Consider the following 27699-nt stretch of genomic DNA (forward strand, 5'->3'; position numbering starts at 1 on the left):
TTCCTTTGGAAGCATTGTAAAATTTCAATGATGTTGCACATTATTTCCTTGTTGCTATTACTTGATGACTTTCTGGTGTTTCAGGATTATTGAATTAAAGACAGTCGATGTTTCGGGTCGAGATCCTTCATCAGGACTGGGCTCCGAGTACAGCCTCACCAGCGTCCTATACAACTGCACCACAACCTCCCAATTTTGATACTCGGTGCCCTGACTTATGAAGGCCAGTGTGCCAAAAGCCTTCTTCACTACCCTGTCTACCTGTGACTCTGCTTTCAGTAAACCGTGTACTTGTACTTCAAGGTCACTCTGTTCCACAATCCTCCTCAGGGCCCTGCTGTTCACTGTGAAAGTTCTACCTGGATTTGACTTTCCAAAATGTAACGCCTTGTACTTATCCGAATTAAGCTCCGTTTGCCATTCCTTGGCCCACTTATTCAGCTGATCCAGATCCCCCTGCAATTTTTGATGACCTTCTTCACAGTCCATGATACCACCTGGTTTACTGTCACTTAGAAACTTACTAACCATGCCTTGTACAATTGTTGAAATAGCTAACAAGCGGCACACTTCTAGTTGTTGGCCTCCAGCCCGAGAAATAACCTTCCATCATCATCCTCTGCTTTTAACCATCAAGCCAATTGTGCATCCAGTTAGCTAGGTCTCCCTGGATTCCATGCGATCGAACCTTCCAGAGCAGCCTACCATATGGAACCTTATCCATATAAACCACATCTACCGCCCTGCCCTCATGGACTTTGTTGATCACATCATCTTCCCTGAACAATCAATAAAACATCATGATATAATAATCTATCTTTAGGTTTTCTACTGGTTCCTTGCCTGAATGAAAATTGGCCAGCTTTGCAATATCTCTGCATATACTTTGTGTTTCCTCTGACCTGAGTTATTGTGGTGAAGATACACTGCAGGTCCTTTAAATTTTTGCTGATCTTTGTATAATGGACCATCCAAATTACATGAGTTCTCTGTTCATAAACATTTTTATTATCGATTATTATAAAATCCTCTTTGCTCCAATGTACAATACCTCCATTTTTCAAACATAAAATACCTCTATCCTTTTATTTTTGATAATTCCACATTCATTTTCAGGCTTTTATATGTTAGAGTTATGTCTTTTTCAGTCCAGTTTACACTTTGCCAGAGCTTCAACTGGACCATTCATTTAATCACAGAATCACAGAGTAACAGGAGATCAGGGGATCTTGCAACCCATTGTATGGGTACCAGCTGTTTGACAGAGCTGATTGACTTCCTGCTTTAAGTCTTTTAGACAATTTGGTAACTATGCTGCCACTGTCTCATGGATTATTGCTAACAAGTCTTTGTGTGGTACTTCCTCAAACAGATTTTGAAAGTCCATGTTAGAAAAAGATAACTGTACCTACCATCAAGCCAATCCATTACTTCATCACAGAATTCAACTGCTCGTCAAACATGACTCCTCTTTAAATCCATGCTAGTTTTCATTTATTAGCATTTTCCAAATGCAAATGATTTTATATTGTAGACCTTCTCTCTAAAATTTTCTCCATCATCAATGTCAGGTTCCACTGACCTCTAGTTGCCAAGTTTACTGCTGTCCCTATTATTGAATTGTGGTGCAATGCTGGCTTCCGTCACTACCACGTCCAAGGAGGATTGGAAGATTCTAACCAGAACATCTACAATATCAACCTTCCTTCCCATTAACAGCCCATCAGGAAGCATCGTTTCAACTTGATCACAATGGTTTCTGCAAAATATAACTCAACATACCACATTGTTCTACATTATGTTCATGCAATTATATGACTTCCACGGGTTATAGAGAGTTCCACTGATTCCCCCATCTAATGGATAAGCTTCATCTGCTGGACTACAAAATCGTATTTGTTACAAGGTTTGTGAGGTCCAAGCCCCTAAGCTTAATAACTAAAGGACTCTGAGTATGTATTCAGCAAGGATTTCTTCCTACAACTCAAGAATCAAATGGTTCTACATTTGTCTTGATTTGTTTATTTTTCAGGATGTAGGGATCGCTGGCAAGGCCACGATTTCTTGTCCATTTCTAATTGCCTTAGAGCAGGTGGTGGTGAGCCATGTTCTTCAACTGTTGCAGTCCTCATGGTGAAGGTATTAAAAGGAAAAGTGTATTATGTTGTAACACTGTATGCCCACATATAAGGAAAAAGCTGAGGAACAAAATATAAAGATTGCTATTAGACTCTAATCTCACTATTGCCTTGTCCTGTAATTATTAATAATTCAAATTCTTCAGGGCCCTCTCCCCAGATTTGGAGTCTGGATATTAAATGAGATGATATATTCCCATTCTAGAAAGAAAACACACCTTCCATTAGCAATAGAAGGTCTTTTGATATTTTAAATTAGGAAAAAAAGTAAATTTGCACCCTTTGTGTAGAAATTCTGACTTTTGCTGTTGCTTCAGCTATTTTAATTTTATCAATACCAGGACCACTTTAAGGGCATCTGTAGTCTTTTCTAGGGCAACTAATCCAGATAATCTGTCCCAGTTTATTGGACATCTGAGGGCACCAAGTAGTATGGATTTGGGAGTGTTTCAATGATCTGGCCTCACAGCGTGACAACTTCTGGTACTGCAAGCACGACAAGAAGATTAGTTATCTTACTGGTACATTTCTGGAACTGCATTGTTAACTCCCTCTCTTTTTTTTGTTGCACACAGTAGCAATTGGATTTGGATTGTTGTAGCCCTTTTATAGATACCAAGGCTGATTTTGCAGCAGTAGGGTAGGGCATTTGTTTTCATTAGACTGACTTGGGAGCTTCAGCTCAAAGTTTTGTTTTATTCATAATATCACTGGAAATACAAGCCAGTAATGATGCAGCAAGGGGACTAAACCCCCAGGATCTAAGTGAACAGGAGAACCATCTGCTTCTATAATGTGATTTCAGGATTGGGAAGTGAACAGTGGAATGATTGATTCAGATGGAGTTTGAATAACACAGGTAAAGGAAGGAAAATAAAGAGAAGGATAGCTTGAAGTCGTACAGGATAAAGAAAGCATCATTATTTTTAGTGAAAGGCATGACCTCTTCGTAAGAGTGATTGTTAATAAATTATGTATCATTGAAAGGGCACCAATGGTACTAATTGCCAGCCTTTAATATCTGTGATGAGTTTGGATTCTATATGTAAGTTCACAACATTCCACGCATTTCAGTGGTGAGGCAAATAAGTCAATGGTGGAAAGGCAGAAATATCTAACTCTAAGAAGAGTTGTTGGATATTTGCAACCAAGCTACATTCCCCCAACACCCCCCCCCCCCCGCCCCACTACCACTACCACCACCATCACCCAAACCAAAAGCCATATGCCCCTTGCCTGAAGTTGCTCTTTCATGAGCAAGTAAATAACAATAAATCCTACTGGTGTTTTGTCAGTGCATTCCGGTCCATCAATTTTACTCCTCTTTTCTTGTAAAAAAAAAAGTGTTACTTGACTTTGTGTTCATCATTAAGTTGATCAGTTATTCCCTTGTTTTTGTCTCACCACTGCTGGGCATTTACACAGTGTTAAAAATCTTTAAAAGGAATGCCTAATCATTCATCTTCCTTTAAATATTTAAGTGCTCTCTTGCACTAAATTAAGTCCTTTGAATTCTACATTGTAGATTTCTGAAATACCTCTTTATCTTTAGATCATTTTCTACAATAAATTTTCAACTAAATTTTGTAATGACTCAAATGTTATTTGAGGAATATGAAAGTAATTACTAGAATTACCACCCCAGCTGATGAAATTTCATTTTCAAAAACTATGATTTTTTTTAACATTTAATGTATCTCAACAAAAATGTGTATCGTTTTTCAAGTGGAAATTTTGGGTGATGAAAGTCCAACAGGAATGGACAATTGTGAGCTGGAATTTGTCTTTGTCTCTGAAGTATCTGCTGTTGGTTATTGCTTTTTACTATGGAATATTCATACGCTTGGATCGGCTTTAAAACCAGTCTCTAACATAGAACTCTTAATCTTAAAAGAACATTTGATTGTGATCAGAGCAGTGCAAGCAGACACTATCAGTTGAAAATCTTTTCTGTCCATTAATAATTTTAGCCAGAAACTAAGACCATAAAATTTGTCTCAGAGGCAGGACCTTTTTTAACACTGTAGGCTAACCCTCTAGTTCCCCTCTGAATTGTATATTTGATTCTCCAAGCCTGATAACAAGGAACAAGATGCATTGATGAGGACAGTGTGGCTGAAGTAGTCTACCTGGATTTCAGTAAGACCTTTGATGTCTGATATGTGAGGTTAGAGCCCATGGGATCCATGGCAAGTGGCAAATTGGATCCAAAATGGGCTTGGTAGTAGGAGGCTGAGGATGATGGTGGAAAGTTGTTCTGTGTTTGGAAGCCTTTGACCAGCAGTGTACCACAAGGTTTACTGCCAGGACACTCACTGTGTGTTATATACATTAACAATTTGGATACAAATTTAGGAGGTTTGATTAATAAGTTTGCAAATGACACAAAAGTAGATGTGGTTGATAGTCAGGAGGATAGTCATAGGCTCTGGGATGATATTGATTAGTTGGTAGGATAGGAAAAGCAATAGCAGATAGGAATTAATCCTGATAAGTGCCAGGTGATGCAATTTGGGAGGACTAATAAGGGAATTGGTTCAGTGGGAACTTGGTCTACAAGTTCATGGATCCCTGAATGTGGCAGCACAGATACAGTAGGTGTGAAGAAGGTATATGGGATAATTGCCATCATTATCCGGGATATAGAATATAAGAATGTTATAAAACATTGGTTAGGTCACAGCAAGTGTACTGTGTGCAGTTCTAGTCACCACATTGTAGGAAGGGCATGGTTCCACCGGAGAAGGGACAGAATATTCATCAGGATGTTGCCTGGGATGAAGAGTTTCATTTCTGAGGAGATATTGGATAGCCTGGGTTTGCTTTCCTTGGAGCAGAGGAGGTTGAGGGGGTACCTGATAGAGCCACAGAAAATTATGATGTGCACAGGTAGGGTAGATAGTAGGAAACTTTCCCCCAAAGTAGACATATCTAAAACTAGAAAGGATAGGTTTGGGATCATGGGTAGGAGGTTAAGAGAAAATTGGAGGAAGAACTTTTTCACCCAGAGAACAGTTGGAATCTGGAATGCACCACCTAAGAGTGTAATGGAGTCAGGTACCCTTACAACATTTAAGAAGTATCCAGATAAGTGCTTGAATTGCCAAGGTATAGAAGGCTACAGACCAAGTGCTGATAAAATGGGACTAGTATAGATGGATACTTGATAGCTGTCATGGACATGTTGAGTAGAAGGGCCTGTTTCTCTACTGTGTGACTCTGTGGCTCTATGACAGATATTTGAACCTTTATAATATTGCCCAACATTGACCATGGTTTAGCACATCTGTGGAAAACATTCTCATTTCTACCTATTTCAAATGATTTCTTTAAAAATTTTCTTTGCCATGGAAACTTCTACCCTGCATAAAATATGTGTCATGGAAAGCTGTATGATGCTGGAGGAACTCAGCAGGCCAGGCAGCATCTGTGGAGAAAAGCAGGTGGTCAGTGTTTTGGGTCAGGAGTCCTGAAGAAGGGTCCTGACCAGAAATGTTGACCGCCTGCTTTTCTCCACAGATGCTGCCTGGCCTGTTGAGTTCCTCCAGATTCATAGTGTTTTAGATTTAGATTCCAGCATCTGCAGTCCTTTGTTTCTCATGTAAAGTTGTGTTGTCCACATCTTCATTTTGGCCTGGTCCTTTAGCCCATTACATCAGTGCTTCCTGACTTTACACTGACTCCTTTGTTCATGACATTAAGTTTAATTTTTGTTTTCAAGACCCATTACAGTATTTCCTGTTACCACACTTTCCCCATATCACTAGTTCTGCTACGTTCACCTTCTGCAGGACATCTGGAGCTTTAGGCTCTTCCACTTCTGAGCCCCGGCACATCTCACATTTTAGTATTTCCAGTGAAAGTGAAAGTTTTTTCTGCCGCCTTGTCCATAATTCTCTCCCTAGAGCACTGACTTACTTGTCATGTGTCAAGATAATCCTTAAATGTATTTCTTTGATCAAGCCTTTAGTCCTGACATCTCTTTCTGTGGCTTGGTGTCAAAATTTGTTCTAATTCTGTTTGGAAATGGTATATTTCAGTATGCTAGGGCATTGGCAGTGATAATGAATTTCATTATTGATGTCTGCCTTTGCTGAGAAGTGGCTCCCGAGTTATGGAAATTGAAGTAGGGCAATGGAGAACTGTTTAGTTTTGATGTAGGATCATAGACCCAGAACGTTTGACTGTTTCTCTTTCCACAGATGCTGCCTGACCTGACTTTTTCCAGCACTCATTGTTTTTATTTCTGATTTCCAACATCTGCATTTTTTGATGTTCCTTCCCTTTGTCCCACCCATTCCTCCCTTTCACTGTTACTGAAAACTAATTTGTTTTATTTCTTTCCCAGTTCTGAAAACAGGGTCTCACTCAATCTATTTCCTTTCCACGGATGCTGCCCAATCTGCTGACTATTCCCAGCATTTTCTATTTTTAAAATGAAAAAAAACGATGACGCTGGAGGACGAAGGAAGTGTCCTGACCTGAAACATTGACCGCCTGCTTTTCTCCACAGATGCTGCCTGGCATGCTGAGTTCCTCCAGCATCATTGTGTTTTTCATCTGGATTCCAGCATCTGCAGTCCTTTGTTTCTCTTTTCTGTTTTTATTTCAGATCTCCAGCATCTGCAATGATTTTGATTTTCAATGTCCAGGCATATTCTATCTTGCTGCAGGGAAGCAATTGAAGTGTTCATAACATCAGGAAGGCAGATAAATAACAGGACAGAAGGTGTCAATTATAGAAGCACCCGTGGAGGCCACCATGAGGTTGAGAGACAGACTTGTACAGCAAAGTAACAAACTGGCCAGGAATTAGATCAGACTGAAGTGTTCCGGAGGGGGGAAAAAAACATTCTGAATATGGAACCAGTGAACTAAAATCTATTATAAATAGCTCAAATCAGAAACATTTTTAGGACAATGACATAGAAATTTCAGAATAACAGGATTATCCACAGACCTCAATGACAAGCAGTTCAGAGGAACATTCTATAATTCATATGAACAGAGCAAGACAACCAATTTACGAGGTTTGGGACATCATCTGAGCCATTGCAAGACTCCAAGTGAAAGATTTAACATGTGGGTGCTGTAGCAAAGTAACATTGATTGAGTCTAGCATAGACTGCATTAATGAAGAAATTGAGATTATGCAAATTCTGGGCAAGAGCTCAATGACGATGAAACTTTTGTTTGCAGAATAGCTAATTTATTTGAGTCAAGCACATATTGAAGTGACTGCATTAATACTGGACTGCATTGCAACGTGGAGGCAGTTCTGAAGACCCAATGGGGGATGCACAGCAGGTGTAAACTTACTAACGTCAGTCGGTGTAGCAAGGATGCATCAAAACAGACTAAAAATATTCATGCCAGAGTTGAAAGCCTTGGAGCTGCTCCAGAAAGGAAAAAGTCTGAAGAAATGACTTTGTTGCTTTAAAAGCCACAGCAGGAAAGTGGGAAGGTTCACTGTCTATAGGCCTCAAAAGAAAAAACAATCAAAGTAGAATTTTGTGTGACCGATTTCCTGTTATACAGTAATATACCAACAGCATTGTTAATTGTGGTCGTTGATAAGTGCTTTGAGCATTAAGTTTTATGTGAACTGTTTGATGTTTAGAAATATGTATAACAATACATTCATAATTATAAAGACAACTATGTTGAAATAACAATTGCAGAACAGGAAATGAGATATGCTTGAGGCCTATCCAGAGAAGTGAGCCACTGAAATTATTTATGTATGGAATGGTTACTAAGTACAACTCCCGGTGAATTTTTGCACATAATAAGACTTTTATACATAACAATTGAGTGATTTTTTTTTAGTAGGTAGTAGACTAAACAGCCAATAGACCCTGCTCTCTGTTCCATGCCTTCATTGTATCTTTACCTTTCCTGGTTCTCCTAAGCATAGTTTTCACATTAGCTGCGGTATACAGATGGAATTAGGCTGGTTTTAACTGGAGAAAATTGAGGATTGTCCTGCAGGTAGATCCAAGCAAATCTGGATTTAGAAGTCTCAGATTCATGGTCAATAGTTTCATTCCTATTTCCAAGACTAGAATAGCACACAATATTCTAAATATGTTTAACTGTGGTTCTATATAATTGGAGAAATATGTCTGTACTGTTGTAATCAAATCTTCTGGCAACAAAGGCCAACATCCTTCCAGCCTTCCCAATTACTTGTTGAACCTGCACAATAACTTTAAGTGATTTGTGTCCAAGGACACCCAGGTCCCTCTGAATGCAAACAATTTTCAATCTCTCAGCATTTGAAAACTATTCTGCCTTTCCACCTGTTCTACCAAGGTGAGTTGATGTCATATTTATCCACATAATATTCCATCTGCAACGTCCTCGACCATTCTCTTAGCCTGTATACACCTCCCTGAATTGTCAATGCACCAGACCCCACACTGACACCTAGCCTTCGATACAAACCACCACCAACAAGGTCAAAATTATCTTTATTTAGATGGAACTCAGAGGTTTAAGTGTCTCATACTAAGCTCCATGGTAAAACTTTATGGTTTGCTGTCAGTGACCACATCCAATTTCAACATCTCCGTCTTCTCTCTATCTGCTTGTCCTCTCCAGCACAGCTTGCTCAGATGTTTCCATGCTCCAAGCCTTTGTCCTCCCACCATGATCAGACCTCTTCATGTATTTGGCTTATGATTTCTACCAGTAGTGCAAGGCCCCAACCTTCTCCCATGCAACCCACCTTGGGATGATGATTAGGCATCCATAATTCCCCAGTTTAATAATAACAAGCTACATGGTCCAATATTAGAACCACCTCAGGACTATTCAACCTTATTGGTGGTGGTGTGCATTTAAGGCAAAGTGCAGTGTGGGCTCTGATGCATTGACAATTCAGGGAGATGTATACAAGCTAAGTGAATGGTCAAGGACATGGCAGATTGAACCACCCCAGGACTATTCAGCTGAGCATAAGGATGTTTACTGCTCATTCCACATGCTTACATTTTGGTTCAACTGGACTTTGCCTCTTAATATTTTTTTTGGAAACCTAATCATTGTTGCAATGTTCCTAGAAGTAAAAAAAAAACAGCTTGATTCTGTATTGTGGGGAGAATAATCTGTATTTTAAATTTGGAAGTATTTTTTGACAGCTATGATATTACATGCATAAGTGCAAAGGTTATTTTCCGGTTTCATAAGCTTAAGCATAGGGTAATGATGTAATTAATTAGGTTTTGAATGGCTTGACTTTTAGGTCAGAAGTCGGATAAAGAGTTTGTAACACCGAGTTTTAGTCATCAATTTTGCTATCAATTAACATTACAGAAATTTTATGTAAGGAAAAGATATGATCTATTGACACATATTTATCAGCGTACAATTGACCTCTAATTCTCAATCCTAAGAGATCCATGTGTTTTGCTGCAAGTGCCATTGAGGGGGAAAAGAAACCGGCTTCAGGCTGTAATGTCCATATTTTCCATCTGTGACCAATTGCCTCCGACTTCTATCATGCAAATTGCCTAGTTAACTTTGCATATGTCTTGGCATGGATTGCAAAACTTATAAAGTGATCAATAACGTTGTTATCACAATGTGACATTTGTGATGTGAGCTGAAACTCACCTTACCACAGTTGAGTCCTCAGAGGATTCTGTAAATTTTAGGAAGGTTATTCAATACAAAGGCCTGCCATTAATTAATTAATTAATTAATTCTGTATTTCAGCATGAACTTGCTCCTTTTCATATTGACCAATATGGTCTTTGTTGAACTTGCTGATAAAGGACATGCTTTTGCATTTCAGATCCTTCAAAGGAAATGAACTGTGCTTTAGCCAAGACTATGTAAGGCTTGAGCACGGACAATGCATCTGAATTTGTGCCATTGTAGAAATCTTCTTCCTTTTAACCAAAGTTGAACCTTAGGGAATAAAAAAAAGAACTCACAATCATTCCTAAAGCACATTTCTCTGCAACTAAATGTGACTTAACTGGCAGTTATCTCTTTTGTTCAATTCCACAAGATATATTTACTGGATGGCAAGGGAATTTAAAATGGCTTCTAAGCAAATACTAAATTTTATTGTAGTATTCTTGGTTATTAATTACAAAACCATATTCCATGGTTAAACAGGGATGGAAGCTATCAAAATCGTAAACTGTTCACTTTACGATTACTATTTTTGGTCCGCCACAAGATTACACTGATATCATTATTTTCAAATTGATTCAATGTTTTTGTATTTAAGATTAGCGAAAGATAGATAAATTACTTGAAGTTTCAAACTTTCAACACAGTTAAAATGTCTGATGTTAAATATATCTGATGTTAAGGAATGGTTTTCAATTAAAATATACAAATAGATTTGAATCATGAAAACTTACTAAAATACCTTTATTATACAAAATTATTGACAATTATATCCTCTTTTTTGCACTTAACATGTCTCAAATGTTGTTGAATCAACCAACCTTGAGGAATAAAACGTAATAACAATGGTTTAAAAGGAAGCTTTAAAAACAAACATCTCATTACATTACTGAAATATTAATAACTGTATTGAAAAATAAATTGAGGTAATATTCTAAATATGCAGTAAATTTAAATTATCTTATACTGATCTAAAATAATTACATTTCATTGCCCATTTTAACAGAGGAAATATTAATATGTATGATTATCTTATAACACACCATTAAACAATTTATTTCCAAATTTGAATAGAAACAGCAATATTAAAGAAAGCTGGCTTTGGCAAAAATATGGAATCAGATCTCTTGTATGCTAGTTTGTCATTAAAATTTGTGTTTGCTGAAGTAAAAATGGGAACATCATCCATGGCATTCTACTTTCCAGAAAGATTCTTTGTGTTAAATAGGATTTACTCCATCATTGAAGATTTTATTGAAAAGGTCTACTTGTCTTTCATCATTTCTGCCTGTAATTGTGTTAGCTCAGTTTTTCTTATGCTATTGATATAGTCTGGCTTGCTGGACATGTCCCACAGCTTTGTTATTAGCAACATATTACACAGACACAGAAGTTTAATGTGCTCATTACTGCCCCCTTTAATCCACTTGGACTCACCTTATCAAAGATATTCCCTTTGTTCTACCTATCCTTCCCCCACCTTCTCTCTCATACTGAAAACTAATTGATATGTTTCTCCCTTTCCCAGTTCTGATGAAGGATCCTCAACCAGAAATATTAACTGTTCCTCTTTCCACAGATGCTGTCTGACTTGCTGAGTGTTCCTCGCATTTTCTATTTTTATATCAGATTTCTAGCATCTGCAGTTTTTTTTATTGTCTTAGTTGTTCATCTGTGAAAATTAAAAAATAGTTGGTCTTCCATGCTAGAGTTTTATCAAGTTTAATCAATCACATGCAGAACTTTGTACACTAGTTCTTATTTATCAATTATTTTGAACAACTGATGACTAATCAATTCATACAGCTTTTTTTTCCAAGTTGAGGCTTTCATAAAATATAGATTGAGTGGTCCCAATCCCATTGATTTGTCTGCATTAATTGCATATTTATGATTTATATCTTGCAGACACATAGAAATCAAATCAAGAATCAACTTTCAGTGTGTCAATGGTTTGCTTTTTTTTGCTAAAACTTAAATTAAGAATTAATCCAACTGTTAAACTATCTTATGATTTAAAGACTGTGGGTTTTATTATCATTAAATCTTCAGTCATTTCATAGACATTTATGGTCCACTATATACACTTAATGTTAAGACAGAAATTGGGATGGGCAGTTTGCCCAGTGTTAATGCTGCAGCAATTTTCTCTAAGTAGTCATATAATAAAACCATAAATAGAAACTAATGATCCATCAAAAATTGGTTTCTTGCTCATAATTTTACATAAAGTGTATTTAATGGTAAAGTGGTTTGGTGTCACAGTCCAATTTGTGCTTGCCAGTGCGCATCTTTATCTAGTACTAATTGTCCAATTAATATTATTGCCACAGCGCAAAGCTGTTCTGCAACCGAGGGATAAGGACAAAACAAATGACATCCGATGGAGTCTGAACATGACTATTTCAAATTTATTCAGGACTACATTTGCAGAGGGATAATTACCCTAGTGCACAATAAATAAACTCACCAAATTAACAGACATAATTATTTCTTACCTGGTAGCCAAGCTATAAATATTTGCTCGTAATTGAAGTTTGGATGCCTCTAACATTTAATACAGATGGAGAATTGGAACATTTTTAAAATGTAACCATTTTGATTAATATATGGGCTTTCCTGAACAATTCTGAAGCTGCATCGATGATATTCACACCAACTAACCATTCAGCAGAAAAGGTTTGACACTGAGTAAAATGCCAACACCATTTGACCTCACCTTTAAATTCTACCATTCCACATGCTTGAGCTAACGTCTTTTGCTGTTTTATCTTTCTTCTCCCCTTTCATGCACATCTTGAGTTCCTTTAAAACTATCAATGCTTCAACATTCTAATCAATTTCTTAGCAAAGAAATTTCTCGTCTTGGACCTATCAATAGATATCTTGAATTTATGATAATTAATCGTGGGTATTCCCCAAAGTGACAGATTCCCACTGCATCTTCTCTGTTTGATCTATGTTTTTAAAGATGTCTGTTGGAAACCCCTGTCTTCTGCTGCATACAGGTCCAAACCTTTTCAATTCTTCCTAATGGCTTTGATCTCTGTTCTGGTGCTATACCTTGTTTATCGTGTTTGCACTTTCTCTATTCTTATTTACGCATTTCACTGTGTGTATTGATGTCCATGTGACTAATCAAGATATCTTATATTAAGAGGAAACAAATTAGAGTTTGTAGAAAGGTGCTACTTGTGCAGATTATATTATGCATTGACCGTTTCATGTACATAGATTCTGAAATTCAGTTCCCTCAAACTTGAACTGAATTTCAAAATCTCAGTACAAAACAGAGCTACTCCTATATATGTGTGTTTTGTGCAAGGAATCCGTACATCTTACTGGGAAGATATAACGAGGATGTAAAAATTATTTTCTCATTCATGGCTGTAAACAGTATGATAGCCTAATCTTTGTGTCTGGAGGCTCGAATTGATGTTAATGGTGGTAAAAAACACAAGTTCAGTCTTCAAAAGTATTATACCTTCATTTCAGAAATTTGTACACAGATCTGGCGGAGACAGAAGCAATGAAAATCTGACTTCTCTGACTGCTGTGAGGGTTATAAGTGTAATGAGTTTGACCTAGTTCCAAATGGGCTCAAGTCCAGAAGCACAGTGTAATATGACACTAATTATCACTAAATTGGCAATCTCTGAGAAGCTGCAAGAGTAGATTGACAGAAAATAGAAATGTCAATTGATGTAAAAGACTTTTACTGGGGGGGGGGGATGGGGGGGGGGGGTGGTGGTAGGAAGAGCAGATAACTTCTTTCTGTATATTTCACCAAATTTGGCCGAACAGTGATGCTGACATTGAGTCAAAAAGGCAGGAAATGTTTCCAGAATTTGTGGTTCAAATTATGCTGGCTGTGGACAACAGCTCTACATCTGTCACTGTGCTCCATCACTGACTTCACATGGAATCCAGCAGAGGACAACAGTAGAGACCAGTCTTGCGGGAAGTCATTAATCAGGTCTTACGACAGATGGGATCTGGCACAGGATAGGGTGCCCCATTCATTTGAATGGCATCATGGCCTGGGGAACAGAGAGCGGTAACTTACTTATTTTAAATTACCATTGTTTATTTAATTTTAATGATTCGTAAATGATTTTATGTGTTTTTTAAATTTTGTTAATCATTTTAATGTTTTTAAACCATTAATATAACTACTCTTCCTGAAGGTCAGAGATTTTTTTTAACTGTTGAAAATACTCACATCATTGGCTGAGGATAAGACTCCACCCCCAGCTTTTCTTTCTGCCAAAGCCTGTCAGGGCAGTCCTGCATCAAGGCCTGAGCACCACACTGTCTGGGGCTCAGTCATTGCCTCCAGAGACCAAAGGCCCAGCCAGATTCTACTTATTTGTCCCAGCTAAATAAGCCACAGAGAGGGAAAGGGTGGCGATTCTAGGCGGTGGTCCTGATCGAGGAAGATTTCCCCATTGTTTCTTGACCTTGTAATCAGAAATAAGGAAAATAAAACTTGAAAATAAACAAATATTTCAAATATCTAATCGTTTAACAAGACAAGAGATAAATGAAGTATTAATACAGAGAAAGAACAAACACAATAGTGGCACTGTCATCTTAGCATTTTGTTTTATGTTATTGGATTTAAGGAAATTGACCATTTTGGCACAACATGTACATGATCGAATCATTCTTTTACTTCCATGAAACGTTTAGAATGTTATTCAGAAGTTTCATCTCTAAGGTTTACATGTGGAATTATTATACATAAAATGAAAACAATGCATATATATGGTATCTGTAATATTCTTATCATATTCCGAAGTTGCTGAATTCATTTTAATAAGTTGATAAGCAGAAATAACCCTGTTACTGTAATTATATTTATGTTGGTGTTAATATGTCTGACCTGAAAATACTCAGTAAGCAAAATAAATATTTAGCACCATTGTCATCATAGTAACCATACAAATCCATGTGTGCATGAGTATGATTGTTATTCATCATAGTAAAGTTATCTGTGCAAAATTGACTTAGTAACATTGGATACATATTTTTGAAATCATCGAACCATAGAAGGTACAGCACAATACAGGCCTTAATACAATACTTAAGGCCACAATACAATACTTAAAGGCAATTCACAACAGTGTGTGAATTGCCTTTAAGAAGTGTGTTTACCATATAACCCTTGATACATTGATGTAATGGTCATTCCTATCAGACTAGCATTGACTGTCATGAACAAAATAAATGTGTTTTAATGCTAGCCTTGTTATTTGCCTAGTTGAACAGCAATTAGAGTCCATGGACAACCATTTCCATTTTTATATATTCCAGATCTTGCTGTTCACTGCTGCTAGTTCTGAACAGAGTTGCCAACAGTTACTTCTTTAAATGGCAGAGAGTTCTGGCCATCACCACATGCATTGTCAAATGCAGAAATCCTGAACTCACTGACGGATTCGGAATGTCAAGTATGTCAGTGTGCTTGGTCACTAAACTTCACACGGAGTCCAGCAGCAGACCTGCATATGGCTGACATTACCCAGCACTCACACTGGGAAATCATTGCTTGGCTGTACAAAAGAGCTCATTGATTCCAATTGGGATTGTTGGGCTTCAAACAATATCGCTCCTTCTGTTAGATGGGATGAAGCAACGTATAGGGAAACACTCATGTATGCAGCGACCTTGACTGCCCCCACCCCCCACCCCCCCCCCCCCCCCCACTGACACATGGTCACCAAAAACCCTATTAGATACAAACCCATGAACTCCTACTCGAGATTGCTTTAGGATTCTGGAGGAAAGCTTGGGTGGAAAACATCTTGACAAACAAGCACCTCGTACCCACCCCAACAAATCAACAACAGAGCTTCAAACTACACAGCCTGTGGACATCCCAAACTATGATAAGGGCTGGTCATGGCTGATTTAGCCTCCTGAAGCATAAGCATCACCTTAATCCTTAGCCTGCTCACAACAGTGGAAACCCTAAACTCACATAAAAATAAGCTGTCCCCGGCACAAGTTTCAAGAGCCTTTCTTGGGAGTTATCTGTTGTCTGGCAAGGTATTGGATGTGTTAGAGGAGTGGAAATGAAAACTGTGGTGACCATTTCTGCTCCTTATGTTCTAGAAAAGGGAAAGAAGAAGAGAGTACTTTGTAGATGTATTATCAAACATTGATTGACACCCGGATATACGAAGAGGTATAGGTTGAGGTTGAGATACAGGTTTTAAAAGATGTCTCAAGGAATAAAGAGAAAGGTGGGGATGCAATGGGGGATATCCAGAATTTAGGGCCTTGACAACTAAAGGCACAGTTGGCAATAGTTGAGTGAGTAAATACAGAACTAAGAAGAGACCGGAATTGGGAAAGCATCAATGTCTTGGAATGCAAAAGAGTTGATCAGAGAATTAGGAAAAACTGAGACCTTGGAGGTATTTGAAAACGGGTGACATATTAAAGCTGGAATTGTTAAATAACCCAATTAACATCATATTAAAGTGTTAAAATGTCTCAAATTATAATAATTCTACATTAGAAACAAAAATATTAATTGAGAAAGCGGAACAAACAATCTTGTAAAGAGGTGATCTCACTGTTTTTGAAGGAAACAAGCTCTGGTGGGCTGATCAGACATCTGGATGGATTGGAATCTGCAACAAAGAGGATGGTACAGAGCCTGTTGTCATGAGGAAAAATATCGCAACTGTACTGCATATGAAAGTCTATGGAAAAGAGACTCAACAAGGTAAGAAGGAAGCCAAAGAGCATGTTTATACTGCAGACGGTGCAGCAGAAACAAATAGTTTCCATAGGGACAGGATGCTTCAGTGAGTTATTCAATAAACAATTAACTCCAAAACTCAGAAGCTTTGCCTGAGGGCTGGAATATAACAAGAATTGTTTTGTTAAGCTTGTATCTGGCAAATGTAGACCCGTTTATCATTTAAATTGAGGAAATGCGACCAGTGTTCATTAGAAAAAAGACAAAGACAACACAGGAGTAGAATTTTGAAAGGATTCAATCATTTGTTTTTGAGACTATCTGAATCATTGGATGAAAATAATCATTGATATTGATTTATTATTGTCAGTTGTACCGAGGTACAGTGAAAAACTTGTCTTGCCTACCAATCGTACAGGTCAATTCATTACACAGTGCAGTTACATTGAGTTAGTACAGAGTGCATTGAGGTAGTACAGGTAAAAACAATAACAGTACAGACTAAAGTGTCACAGCTACAGAGAAAGTGCAGTTCAATAAGGTGCAAGATCACAGCAAGGTAGATCGTGAGGTCAGAGTACATCTCATTGTATAAGGGAACTGTTCAATAGTTTTATCACAGTGGGGTAGAAGCTGTCCTTAAGCCTGCTGGTACTTGCCCTCAGGTTCTTGTATCTTCTACCTGATGGAAGAGGAGAGAAGAGAGAATGACCCAGGTGGGTGGTGTCTTTGATTATGCTGGCTGCTTCACCAAGGCAGTGAGAGGTAAAGACAGAGTCCAAGGAGGGGAGGCTGGTGTCCGTGATGTGCTGGGCTGTGTCCACAACTATCTGCAGTTTCTTGCGGTCCTGGGCAGAGCAGTTGCCGTACCAAGCCACGATGCATCCAGATAGGATGCTTTCTATGGTGCATCGCTAAAAGTTGGTGAGTGTCAAAGGGGACATACCGAATTTCATGAGCCTCCTGAGGAAGTAGAGGTGCTGGTGAGCTTTCTTGGCCGTGACATCTACGTGATTTGACCAGGACAGGCTATTGGTGATGTTCACTCCCAGGAACTTGAGTTCTCAACCCTCTCAACCTCAGCACTGTTGATTTAGACAGGTACACGTGCACTGCCACCTTTCCTGAAGTCAATGACCAGCTCTTTTGTTGACATCGCGGGAAAGGTGGTTGTTATGACACCATGCCATTAAGCTCTCAATCTCCTTCCTGTACTCCGACTCATTGTTGTTTGAGATATGGCCTACAACGGTGGTATCATCTGCAAACTTGCAGATGGAGTTAGAACAGAACCTGACCATACAGTCATGAATACAGTATATAGGGAGTAGAGTAGAGGGCTGTCGACGCAGCCTTGTAGGGCACCAGTGTTGAGAATAATCGTGCCGGACGTATTGCTGCCTATCCTCACTGATTGTGGTCTGTTGGTCAGAAAGTCAAAGATCCATTTACAGAGGGAGCTGCTGAGTCCTAGGTCTCGGAGTTTCATGTCTAGCTTGCTTGGGATTATTGTATTGAAGTCAGGGCTGTCGACAATAAACAATAGTCTGACGTAGGTGTCTTTACTGTCCAGATGCTTCAGATATGAGCGTAGGGCCAGGGAGATGGCATCCGCTGTAGACCTGTTTTGGCGATAGGCGAATTTCAGTGGGTCGAGATTGTCTGGGAGGCTGGAGCTGATGTGTACCATGACAAGCCTCTCAAAACACTTCATGATGGTGGATGCCAGAGCCACTGGTCGGTAGTCATTGAGGCACGTTACCTTGCATTTCTTCGATACCAGGATGATAGTGGTCTTAAAACAGGTGGGAACCTGAGATTGAAGCAGGGAGAGGTTAAACATGTCTGCAAATACTTCTGCCAGGCGATCAGCACAAGATCTGAGCACACAGCCAGGGACACCATCTGGGCCAGATGCTTTCCTCGGGTTCACTTTCTGGAAGACTGATCTTACATCCCCAACGGTGACCATGGGTTCAGTTGCATTGGAGGCTATCAGGGTGGGTGGTGACAATCCACCTCCCTTCTGTTCAAAATGCACATAAAATGCGTTAAGCTCATCAGGAAGGGATATGCTGTTGTTCACTATGCAGCCCGTCTTCGTCTTGTAGCCTGTGATGGCATGTAAGCCCTGCCATAACTGACAGCTGGTCTGTGGCTCTATTTTGAGTTGGTATTGCCTCTTGGCATTCCTGATAGCTTTTCAAAGGTCGTATCTCAATTTCTTGTACAGGTCAGGATCATATTCTATATATGTGTTTATCTTGAAATTCCCTGACTGGTAGATATCAACAAGTTATATGGTTACTTTAATGTTGTACTCGGCCTCTAAATCAGAATCAGTTTCAGCAGCAAAGTACAGTCATATTGCAAATTTGGTCTGACTGACCAGCAATTAATTTCTAGGCCAATATTTACACCAGAAAGGAATTTTGTAGAGATTGATGTAAAATTTATTAATGGCAATTCTAATTGTATGTACGATTCTGGGGGAAATAGTAAATGAAAAAGCATCTGGAAGAGAGAGTCACCAATGGAATCTTTTTCTGAGTCTTAATATTCACACGTATCCCAGCCCATAAAATCTTCTGTTTAGAACCTTACCTTGTTACTTTTGAGCCATGTTATGAATCTACAATGTATTGGAATGCATTTTCCTTCAGTAGTTTTGATTCTTGAGTGAAATAAATGAAGGGCAGTCCCAAATTGTTTCTGAGTTTGTATATGCCCAATATGTATAATGGCACATAATTTGGGGATGTTACAACCCGGAATCCTGCTGAATAACTGAACACTTTACTGTTTCCCCAGCAATGTTTTGTACTAGTCTTTGTAATTGTGGTGATCACAGCACCAGTAACACAGCAAACCTGATATCACCATTCATTTTAATTGGTTGGGATGATAGGACATAGAACATTACAGCACAGTACAGGCCCTTTGGCCGACAATGTTGTGCCAACATTTTGTTCTGCTCTAATATCTGTCTAACCCTTCTCTCCCACATGTTATCATTCATGTAGTTATCTAGGAGTCTCTTAAATGCCCCTAATGTATCTGTCCCCACAACCTCTACCAGCAGTGCTTTCCATGCACCCACCACTCTCTGTAAAACAAAAACTTACCTCTGACATCCCCCTTATACCTTCCTCCAATCACCTTAAAATTATGCCCTCTCGTGTTAGCCATTGTCGCACTGGGAAAAAGTCTCTGACTGTCCACTCGATCTATGCCTCTTATCATATTGTACATCTCTATCAAATCACCTCTCATCCTTCTCCAAAGAGAAAAGCCCGAGCTCACTCAACCTATCCTCATCAGACATGCTCTCCAATCCAGACAGCATCCTGGTAGATGTCCTCTGCACCCTCTCTAAAGCTTCCACATCCTTCCTATAATGAGGCGACCAGAAATGAATACAATACTCCCAAGTGTTGTATTGTATTCCTCATGGCTCTTGAACTCAATACCCCAACTAATGAAGGCCAACACACCATACGCCTTCTTAACAACCCTATTGACCTGCGCGGCAACCTTGGGAGATCTGTGGACATGGACCCCAAGATCTATGTTCCTCCATATTGCTAAGAGTGCTGCCATTAACCTTGTATTCTGCCTTCAAATTCGATCTTCCAAAGTGTCTCACTTCACATTTTTCCAGGTTGAACTCCATCTGCCACTTCTCAGCCGAGGTCTGCATCCTATCAATGTCCTACAGCGACCTCTACACTATCCATAACACCACCAACCTTCATGTTTGCACTTATTGCACTGCACTTTCTCTGTAGCTGTGACACTCTACTCTGTACTGTTATTATTTTTATCTATACTACTACCTCAATGCACTCTGTACTAACTCAATGTAACTACACTGTGTAATGAATTGACCTGTACAAGCAGTATGCAAGACAAGTTTTTCACTGTATCTCGGTACAAGTGACAATAATAAACCAATACCAATAAAACTTACTAACCCACCCTTACATATCCTCATCAAAGTCATTTATAAAAATCACAAAGAACAGGGGTCCCAGAAGGGATCCAGGCAGAATACACTCTGTCTTCTATGGGCGAGCCAATTCTGAATCCACACAGCCAAGTTTCCCTGGATCTCATGCCTCTGGTCTTTCTAAATGAGCCTTCTATGAGGAACCTTATCAAACACCTTGCTAAAATCCATGCACACCACATCCACAGCTCTACCTTCATTACTGTGCTTTGTCACATCCTCAAAGAATTCAGTCAGGCTCTTGATCTCCAAATGCCCGTAAATCCTGTCTCTAAGAATCATCTCCAGTAATTTGCCTACCACTGAAGTAAGACTCACTAGTCTATAATTCCCAGGGTTATCCCTACTCCCTTTCTTAAACAAAAGAACAACTCCTGCCAATCATCTGGCACTACTCCTGTGGCTAGTGGGGACGCAAAGATCATCGCCGAAGGCGCAGAAATTTCTTCCCTCACTTCCCGTAATACCTTGGATGCAACCCATCTGATTCTGATATATAGAAGTATAGAACAATACAGCACAATACAGGGCCTTCGGCCCACCATGTTGTGCCGACCTTTAAACCACTCCTAAGACTAACTAACCCCTTCCTCCCACATATCCCCCTATTTTAAATTCCTCCATATGCTTATCTAACAATCTCTTGAACTTGACCAACGTATCAGCCTCCACCACCACCTCGGGCAGCGCATTCCATGCACCAACCACTCTCTGGGTGAAAAACCTCCCTCTGACGTCTCCCTTGAACTTCTCACCCATTACCTTAAAGCCATGTCCTCTTGTATTGAGCATCGGTGCCCTGGGAAAGAGGCGCTGGTTGTCCACTCTATCTATTCCTCTTAATATTTTGTCTACCTCTATCATGTCTCCCCTCATCCTCCTCCTCTCCAATGAGTAAAGCCCTAGCTCCTTTAGTCTCTCCTCATAATCCATACTCTCCAATCCAGGCAACATCCTGGTAAATCTCCTCTGCACCCTTTCCAATGCTTCCACATCCTTCCTATAATGAGGTGACCAGAATTGGACATAATACTCTAAGTGTGGTCTAACCAGAGTTTTGTAGAGCTGCATTATTACCTCGCGGCTCTTAAACTTGATCCCTTGACTTATGAAAGCTAACTTCCCAGAAGCTTTCTTAACTACTCTATCCACCTGTGAGGCAATGTTCAGGGATCTGTGGATATGAACCCCCAGGTCCCTCTGCTCCTCCACACTACCCATAATCCTGCCATTAACCTTGTACTCCACCTTGGAGTTTGTCCCTCCAAAGTGTACCACCTCACACTTCTCTGGATTGAACTCCATCTGCCAGTTCTCAGCCCAGCTCTGCATCCAATCAATATCCCTCTGTATGCTTCAACAGCCCTCCACACTATCCACAACACCGCCGACCTTTGTGTCGTCTGCAAACTTGCTAACCCACCCTTCCACCCCCTCATCCAAGTCATTAATAAATATCACGAAAAGTAGAGGTCCCAGAACCGATCCTTGTGGGACACCACTCGGCACAGCCCTCCAATCTGAATGCACTCCCTCCACCACAACCCTCTGCTTTCTACAGGCAAGCCAATGGTGTAGAAGATTGTCCTAGCGTATCAGCCTGTTGTACATCATTCTCAGAAACATCAAGGTCTCTCTCACTGGTGAATACTGAAACAAAGTATTAATTAAGGACCTTCTCTACCTCTCTGATCGGTCCTACCCTCACTCTTGTCATCCTTCTATTCTTTACATACTTTCAGAACACCTTGAGGTTTTCCTTAATCCTACTCACTAAGGCTTTCTCATGCCCCCTCCTAGCTCACCTGTCCATTTTTAAGCTCCCTCCTGGCTACCTTGTAACTCTCCAGCACCCTATCTGATCCATGCTTTCTAAACTCAGGTAAGCTTCTTTCTTCCTCTTGGCAAGATATTCTACGTCTCTTGTCAACCATAGTTCCTGCCTCAGTGGGACAAACCTATCCAGAACCCCATGCAAGTACTCCTAAACAACCTCCACATTTCCACTGTGCACTTCCCCAAAAACATCTGTTCCCAATTTACGCTCCCAAGTTCCTGATTAATAGCATCATAATTCCCCCTCCCCCATATCGTCTGCTCCTATCCCTTTTGAAGGCGATGGTGAAGGTCAAGGAGTTAAGGTCACTATCTCCAGGATGCTCTCCCACCAAGATTTCTGAAACCTGATCAGGCTCATTGCCTAGTACCAGGTCCAGAATGGCCTCTCCACTAGTCAGCCTGTCCACATACTGTGTTAGGAATCCTTCCTGTATACACCTAACAAACTCTGCCCCATCTATCCCCTTTACACTAAGGAGGTGCCAATCAATATTAGGGAAGTTGAAATCACCCATGACATCAACCCTGCTATTTTTGCACCTCTCCAAAATCTGCCTCCCGATCTGCTCTTCAGTATCTCTCCTGCTATTGGTGGGGGGGAGGGGGCGGTGGGGTGGACTGTAGAATACTCCCAATACAATGATCCCTCCCTTCCTGCTTCTGACTTCCACCCACACTGACTCAGCAGACGATCCCTCCAGGATGTCCTCCCTTTCTACAGCTGTGACACTGTCCCTCATCAGCTAAGCCACTCCCCCATCTCTTTTACCTCTGTCCCTGTCCCTTTTGAAACATCTAAACCCCAGAATATGCAGCAGCCATTCCTGCCCTTGTGACAGCCAAGTCTCTGCAGTAGCCACCACATCATAGTTCCATGTACTTACCCGTGTTCATCAGCCTTGTTCCTGATACTTCTCACATTAAAGTAGACACACTTCAGCCCATCCAGCTGACTGCAATTTTGCTCTTTTGGCTGCCTATCCTTCCCCAGAGTCTTTCTACATGCTACATCTACTTGTACACTAAATGCAGCAATCTCTGACCTATCACTCTGGTTCCCATCCCCCTGCCAAACTAGTTTAAACCCTCCAAAATAGTTCTAGCAAACCTGCCTGCAAGAATATTGGTTCCTGCCCAGTTCAGGTGTAACCAGTCCCTTTTGTACGGGTCGTACCTTCCCCAGAAGAGATCCCAATGATCAACAAATCTGAAACCCTGCCCCATACCAACTCCTGAGCCACGCATTCATCTACCAGATCAACCTATTCTTACCCTCACTGGTGTGTGGCACAGGCAGCCATCCAAAGATTACTACCCTTGAGGTCCTGCTTTTCAGCTTCCTATCGAGCTCCCTATATTCCCTCTTCAGGACTTCATCCCTTTTCCTACCTTTGTCATTGGTACCAATATGTACCCCACGACCTCTGGCTGTTCGCCCTTCCCCTTCAGAATGCTGTGGACCCGATCAGAGACATCCCTGACCCTGGAACCCAGGAGGCAATATAGCATCCGGGAATCTCTGTCATGTCCACAGAATCTCCTGTCTGCCTCCCTTACTATTGAATCCCCTATCATTACCGTTCTCCTCTTCTCCCCCCTTCCCTTCTGTGCCACAGAGACCTAGTCACTGTGGCTTTCCTCTGGTAGGTCATAAACCCCACCCCAATACCACACAAAGTGGTATACCTGTTATTGAGGGGAATGGCCACAGGGGTACTCTGCACTACCTGCCTATTCTAATAATGACTCTTTCATCATTTTTAGCTGTGAAATCTGCTTGGATCAGTGCAAAGTATTTTTTGGGATCTGGGCATTGCCAGCAAGTCCAGCATTTATTGCCCATCCCTAATTGCACTTCAAAAGCTGGTGGTGAGTTGCCATCTTGAACCACTACAGTCCTTCTGCTGAAGGTACTCCCACAGAGCTATTAGACAGGGAGGTCCCGGGCATGGATCCAGTGACAAACGAAGGACAATATATTTCCAAGTGAGGATGGTGCATGACATGGAGGAGAAACTTGCAGATAATCTTGTTCCCAAAGTATGTGGTAAATTGTCCCAATGTGTGTCCTTCACACCACACTTTCAAAGTAAATCTAAGCTACGATAGTGGTGTGTCTATCAATTGCGGGTTTTTTTCAGATTTTAACGTGTAATATCTCAAGGCTCTTCACAGAAGGGTTATCAGACAAATTGACAGTAGGTCACATAAGAAGCCATTGAGGCAGATGACCAAATTCCTGATAAAGACATCAATGGAGGAAGGGAGGCTTAGGAGGGAATTCCAGATGCTGGAATTGAAGTCTGAACATTCAGCCACCAGTAGTGAGCAAATGAAATCAGACGATATAGGAACACTTTTAATTGGGGGAGGGCTAACTACAATGGTATTACGCAGGAACTTGGGAGCATAAATTGGGAACAGATACTCTCAGGGAAATGCACAGCACAAATGTGGAGGCTGTTTAGGGAATACTTGCATGGGGTTCTGGATAGGTTTGTCCCACTGAGACAGGGAAAGGATGGTTGGGTAATGGAACCATGAGGTGAAACATTTAGTCAAGAGGAAGAGGGAAGCATACTTAAGGTTTAGGAAGCAAAAATCAGGTAGGGATCTTGAGAATTATGAGATAGCCAAGAAGGAGCTTAAGAAGGGACTTAGGAGAGCTAGAAGGGGACATGAGAAGGCCTCGGTGAGTCGAATTAAGTGACTCACCAAGTAACGCATACATATGACTCACATATGTGAAGAACAGGAGGATGACGAGAGTGAGGGTAGGACTGCTCAGGGATAAAGGGGGAAACGTGCTTGGAGGTGGAGGAGATAGGGGAAGTCCTTAATGAATAGTTTGCTTCAGTGTTCACTAGGGAGTGGGACTTTGATGAATGTGAGGTCAGTGTAGAACAGAATAATGTGCTGGAGCATGTTCAGGTTAAGTAAGAGGCATTGTTGGAGCTTCTGAAAAATATTATGATAGATAAGTCCGCAGGGCTGGATGGGATATACCCCAAGTTACTATGGGAAGCGAGGAAAGAGATTGTGGGGCATTGAAGGTGATATTTGCACCCTCCCTGGCCACAGGAGTGATACCAGAGGATTGGAGGATGGCAAATGTTGTTCCATTGTTCAAGAAAGGAAATAGGAATAATCCTGGGAATTATAGACCAATGAGTCTTGCATCAGTATTGGGCAAGCTGTTGGAGAGGATTCTTAGGGACACTATTTATGAGTATTTGGAGAAGCATAAGCTGATTAGGGATAGTCAGCATGACTTTGTGAGGGGCAGGTCATGCCTCATGAGCCTAATTGACTTTTTCGAGGAGGTGACAAAACAAATAGATGAAGGTAGAGCGGTGGATGTTGTATTTATGGACTTTAGTAAGGTGTTTGACAAGGTTCCCTGTGGTAGGCTCATCCAGAAAGTCATGAGGCATGAGATCCATGGAGACTTGACCATGTGGATTTGGAATTGGCTCGCCCACAGAAGGCAGAGGGTGGTAGTAGGTGGAGAGTATTCTGCCTGGAGGTCGATGACTGGTGGTGTTCTGCAAGGATCTGTTCTGGGACCCCTACTCTTTATGATTTTTATAAATGACTTGGATGAAGTAGTGGAAGGATAGGTTAGTAAGTTTGCAGATGATACAAAGGTTGGGGGTGTTGTGAATAATGTCGAAGATTGTCATAGGTTACAACGGTATATAGACAAGATGCAGAGTTGGGTGGAGAAGTGGCAGATGGAGTTCAATCTGGAAAATGTGAAGTGATACAGTTTGGAAGAACAAACGTTTGAAGGTGGAGTACAAGATTAATGGCAGAATTTTTAGTAGTGTGGAGAAACAGAGGGATCTTGGGGTCCAAATCCATAGATCCCTCAAAGGCTGTGCAAGCTAACAGGGTGTTTAAGAAGGCGTGTGGTCTGCTGGTCTTTATTAGTCGGGGTATTGAGTTCAAGAGCCACAAGGTAACGTTGCAGCTCTATACAACTCCAGTTAGACTACACTTGGAGTATTGTGTTCAGTTCTGGTTGCTTCATTATAGGAAGGATGTGGAAGCTTTGGAGAGGGTGCAGAAGAGATCTACCAGGATGCTGCCTGGATTAGGGAACATGTCTTATGAGGAAAGATTGAGTGAGCTCAGGTTTTGTCTTTGGAATGACGGAGGATGAGAGGCAAATTGACAGAGGTGTATAAGATTATGAAGGGTATAGATAGAGTGGACAGCCAGCACCTTTTCCCCAGGGCGGCAATGGCCAATACCACAGGATTTCAGTTTAAGGTCAGAGGAGGAAAGCTGAGGGGAGATGTCAGAGGTAGGTTTTTTACACAGGGAGTGGTGGGTGCCTGGAATGCACTACCAGGAGTGGTGGTGGAGGCTGATATAATGGGGAAATTTAAAAGACTGTTACATAGGCACACTTCGACACCCACCCCAGCCCCCACTGGCCCCCTTTCATCCTGTGTTTTACCCCTCCTCCACGAACTCCATCTGCGCATCACCCACTCACTCATCCCACTGGGTCCCCTCCCTGACCATTCTTATCTACTCACCCCACCTTCTCTGGTTATGTGCTCCACCTTCCTTTCCTTTCAGATACATCATCTGCAGCCCTTTGTTGTTTCCACATATTACCTCCCAGACTCTGTCACTATTTCCACTCTTCCCTCCTCCATCTGCTTACTGCCATTCCTCACCTGGATCCACCTATCAATTGCCAACTCTTGCTTCAACTTTTCCCCTCACATCCTCATGTTGGCTATCTCCCCTCTATCATCCAGTCGAGGTGAAGGGTCTCAATCTGACACGTCAACTGTCCATTTCCCTCCACAGATACTGCCTGACCTACTGAGTTCCTCCAACAGTTTTGTTTTGCTTGTGAAGTACAATGCAGGAGCTAAGTTTTGGGATGGGCACAAATTTCTGGAAGCAGGGAAACTGGAGCCCTCAATGCAGATTAATGACAGAAATTCATTTGATTGCACTTCTGTGTAAGATCTTAAAAAAAAAGTGAATTGAAAGTATGTTGTAATATTAAAAGGAATAACATCCAATAGTCTGGAAAATCTATCAGTCCCAAGAATGCTTGATTATCGGAGAATCAATTTAGTGCTTTTCCAAGTATTTATGCCTTTTATTTAAAGGAAGCTTCATTTGCTTTTGGTAGGAAACAGAATGAATCAGGGTAAAGCAATGAAGGTTTGTTATAACTGTAACGTTTATTATTACTGCATGGCCCTAGATATTGACTGGGCAAACCATCCTGCCTCAGCTATGCTTAAGACACGTTTGTGTCACCACATTGAATGAAAGGTTAAGACAATAGAACAGAAATTGTCACAAACTTAAAAAAAATGAAGTTG

At 40.6% G+C, this 27699-nt stretch overlaps 1 protein-coding gene across 1 annotated transcript in view; it reads left to right on the plus strand.

Annotated features, from left to right (window-relative positions):
• LOC127583300 (low-density lipoprotein receptor-related protein 1-like) overlaps positions 1-27699 on the plus strand; it is a 1307163-nt gene that overhangs the window by 948604 nt on the left and 330860 nt on the right. Inside the window, exon 33 of the mRNA XM_052039177.1 lies at positions 16378-16518. Within this exon, the coding sequence (XP_051895137.1) occupies positions 16378-16518 (141 nt within the window). The remainder of the gene's footprint in view (positions 1-16377; positions 16519-27699) is intronic.

The sequence above is a fragment of the Pristis pectinata genome, chromosome 1 (genome assembly GCF_009764475.1).
Source record: "Pristis pectinata isolate sPriPec2 chromosome 1, sPriPec2.1.pri, whole genome shotgun sequence".
In the NCBI taxonomy this organism is placed as follows: domain Eukaryota; kingdom Metazoa; phylum Chordata; class Chondrichthyes; order Rhinopristiformes; family Pristidae; genus Pristis; species Pristis pectinata.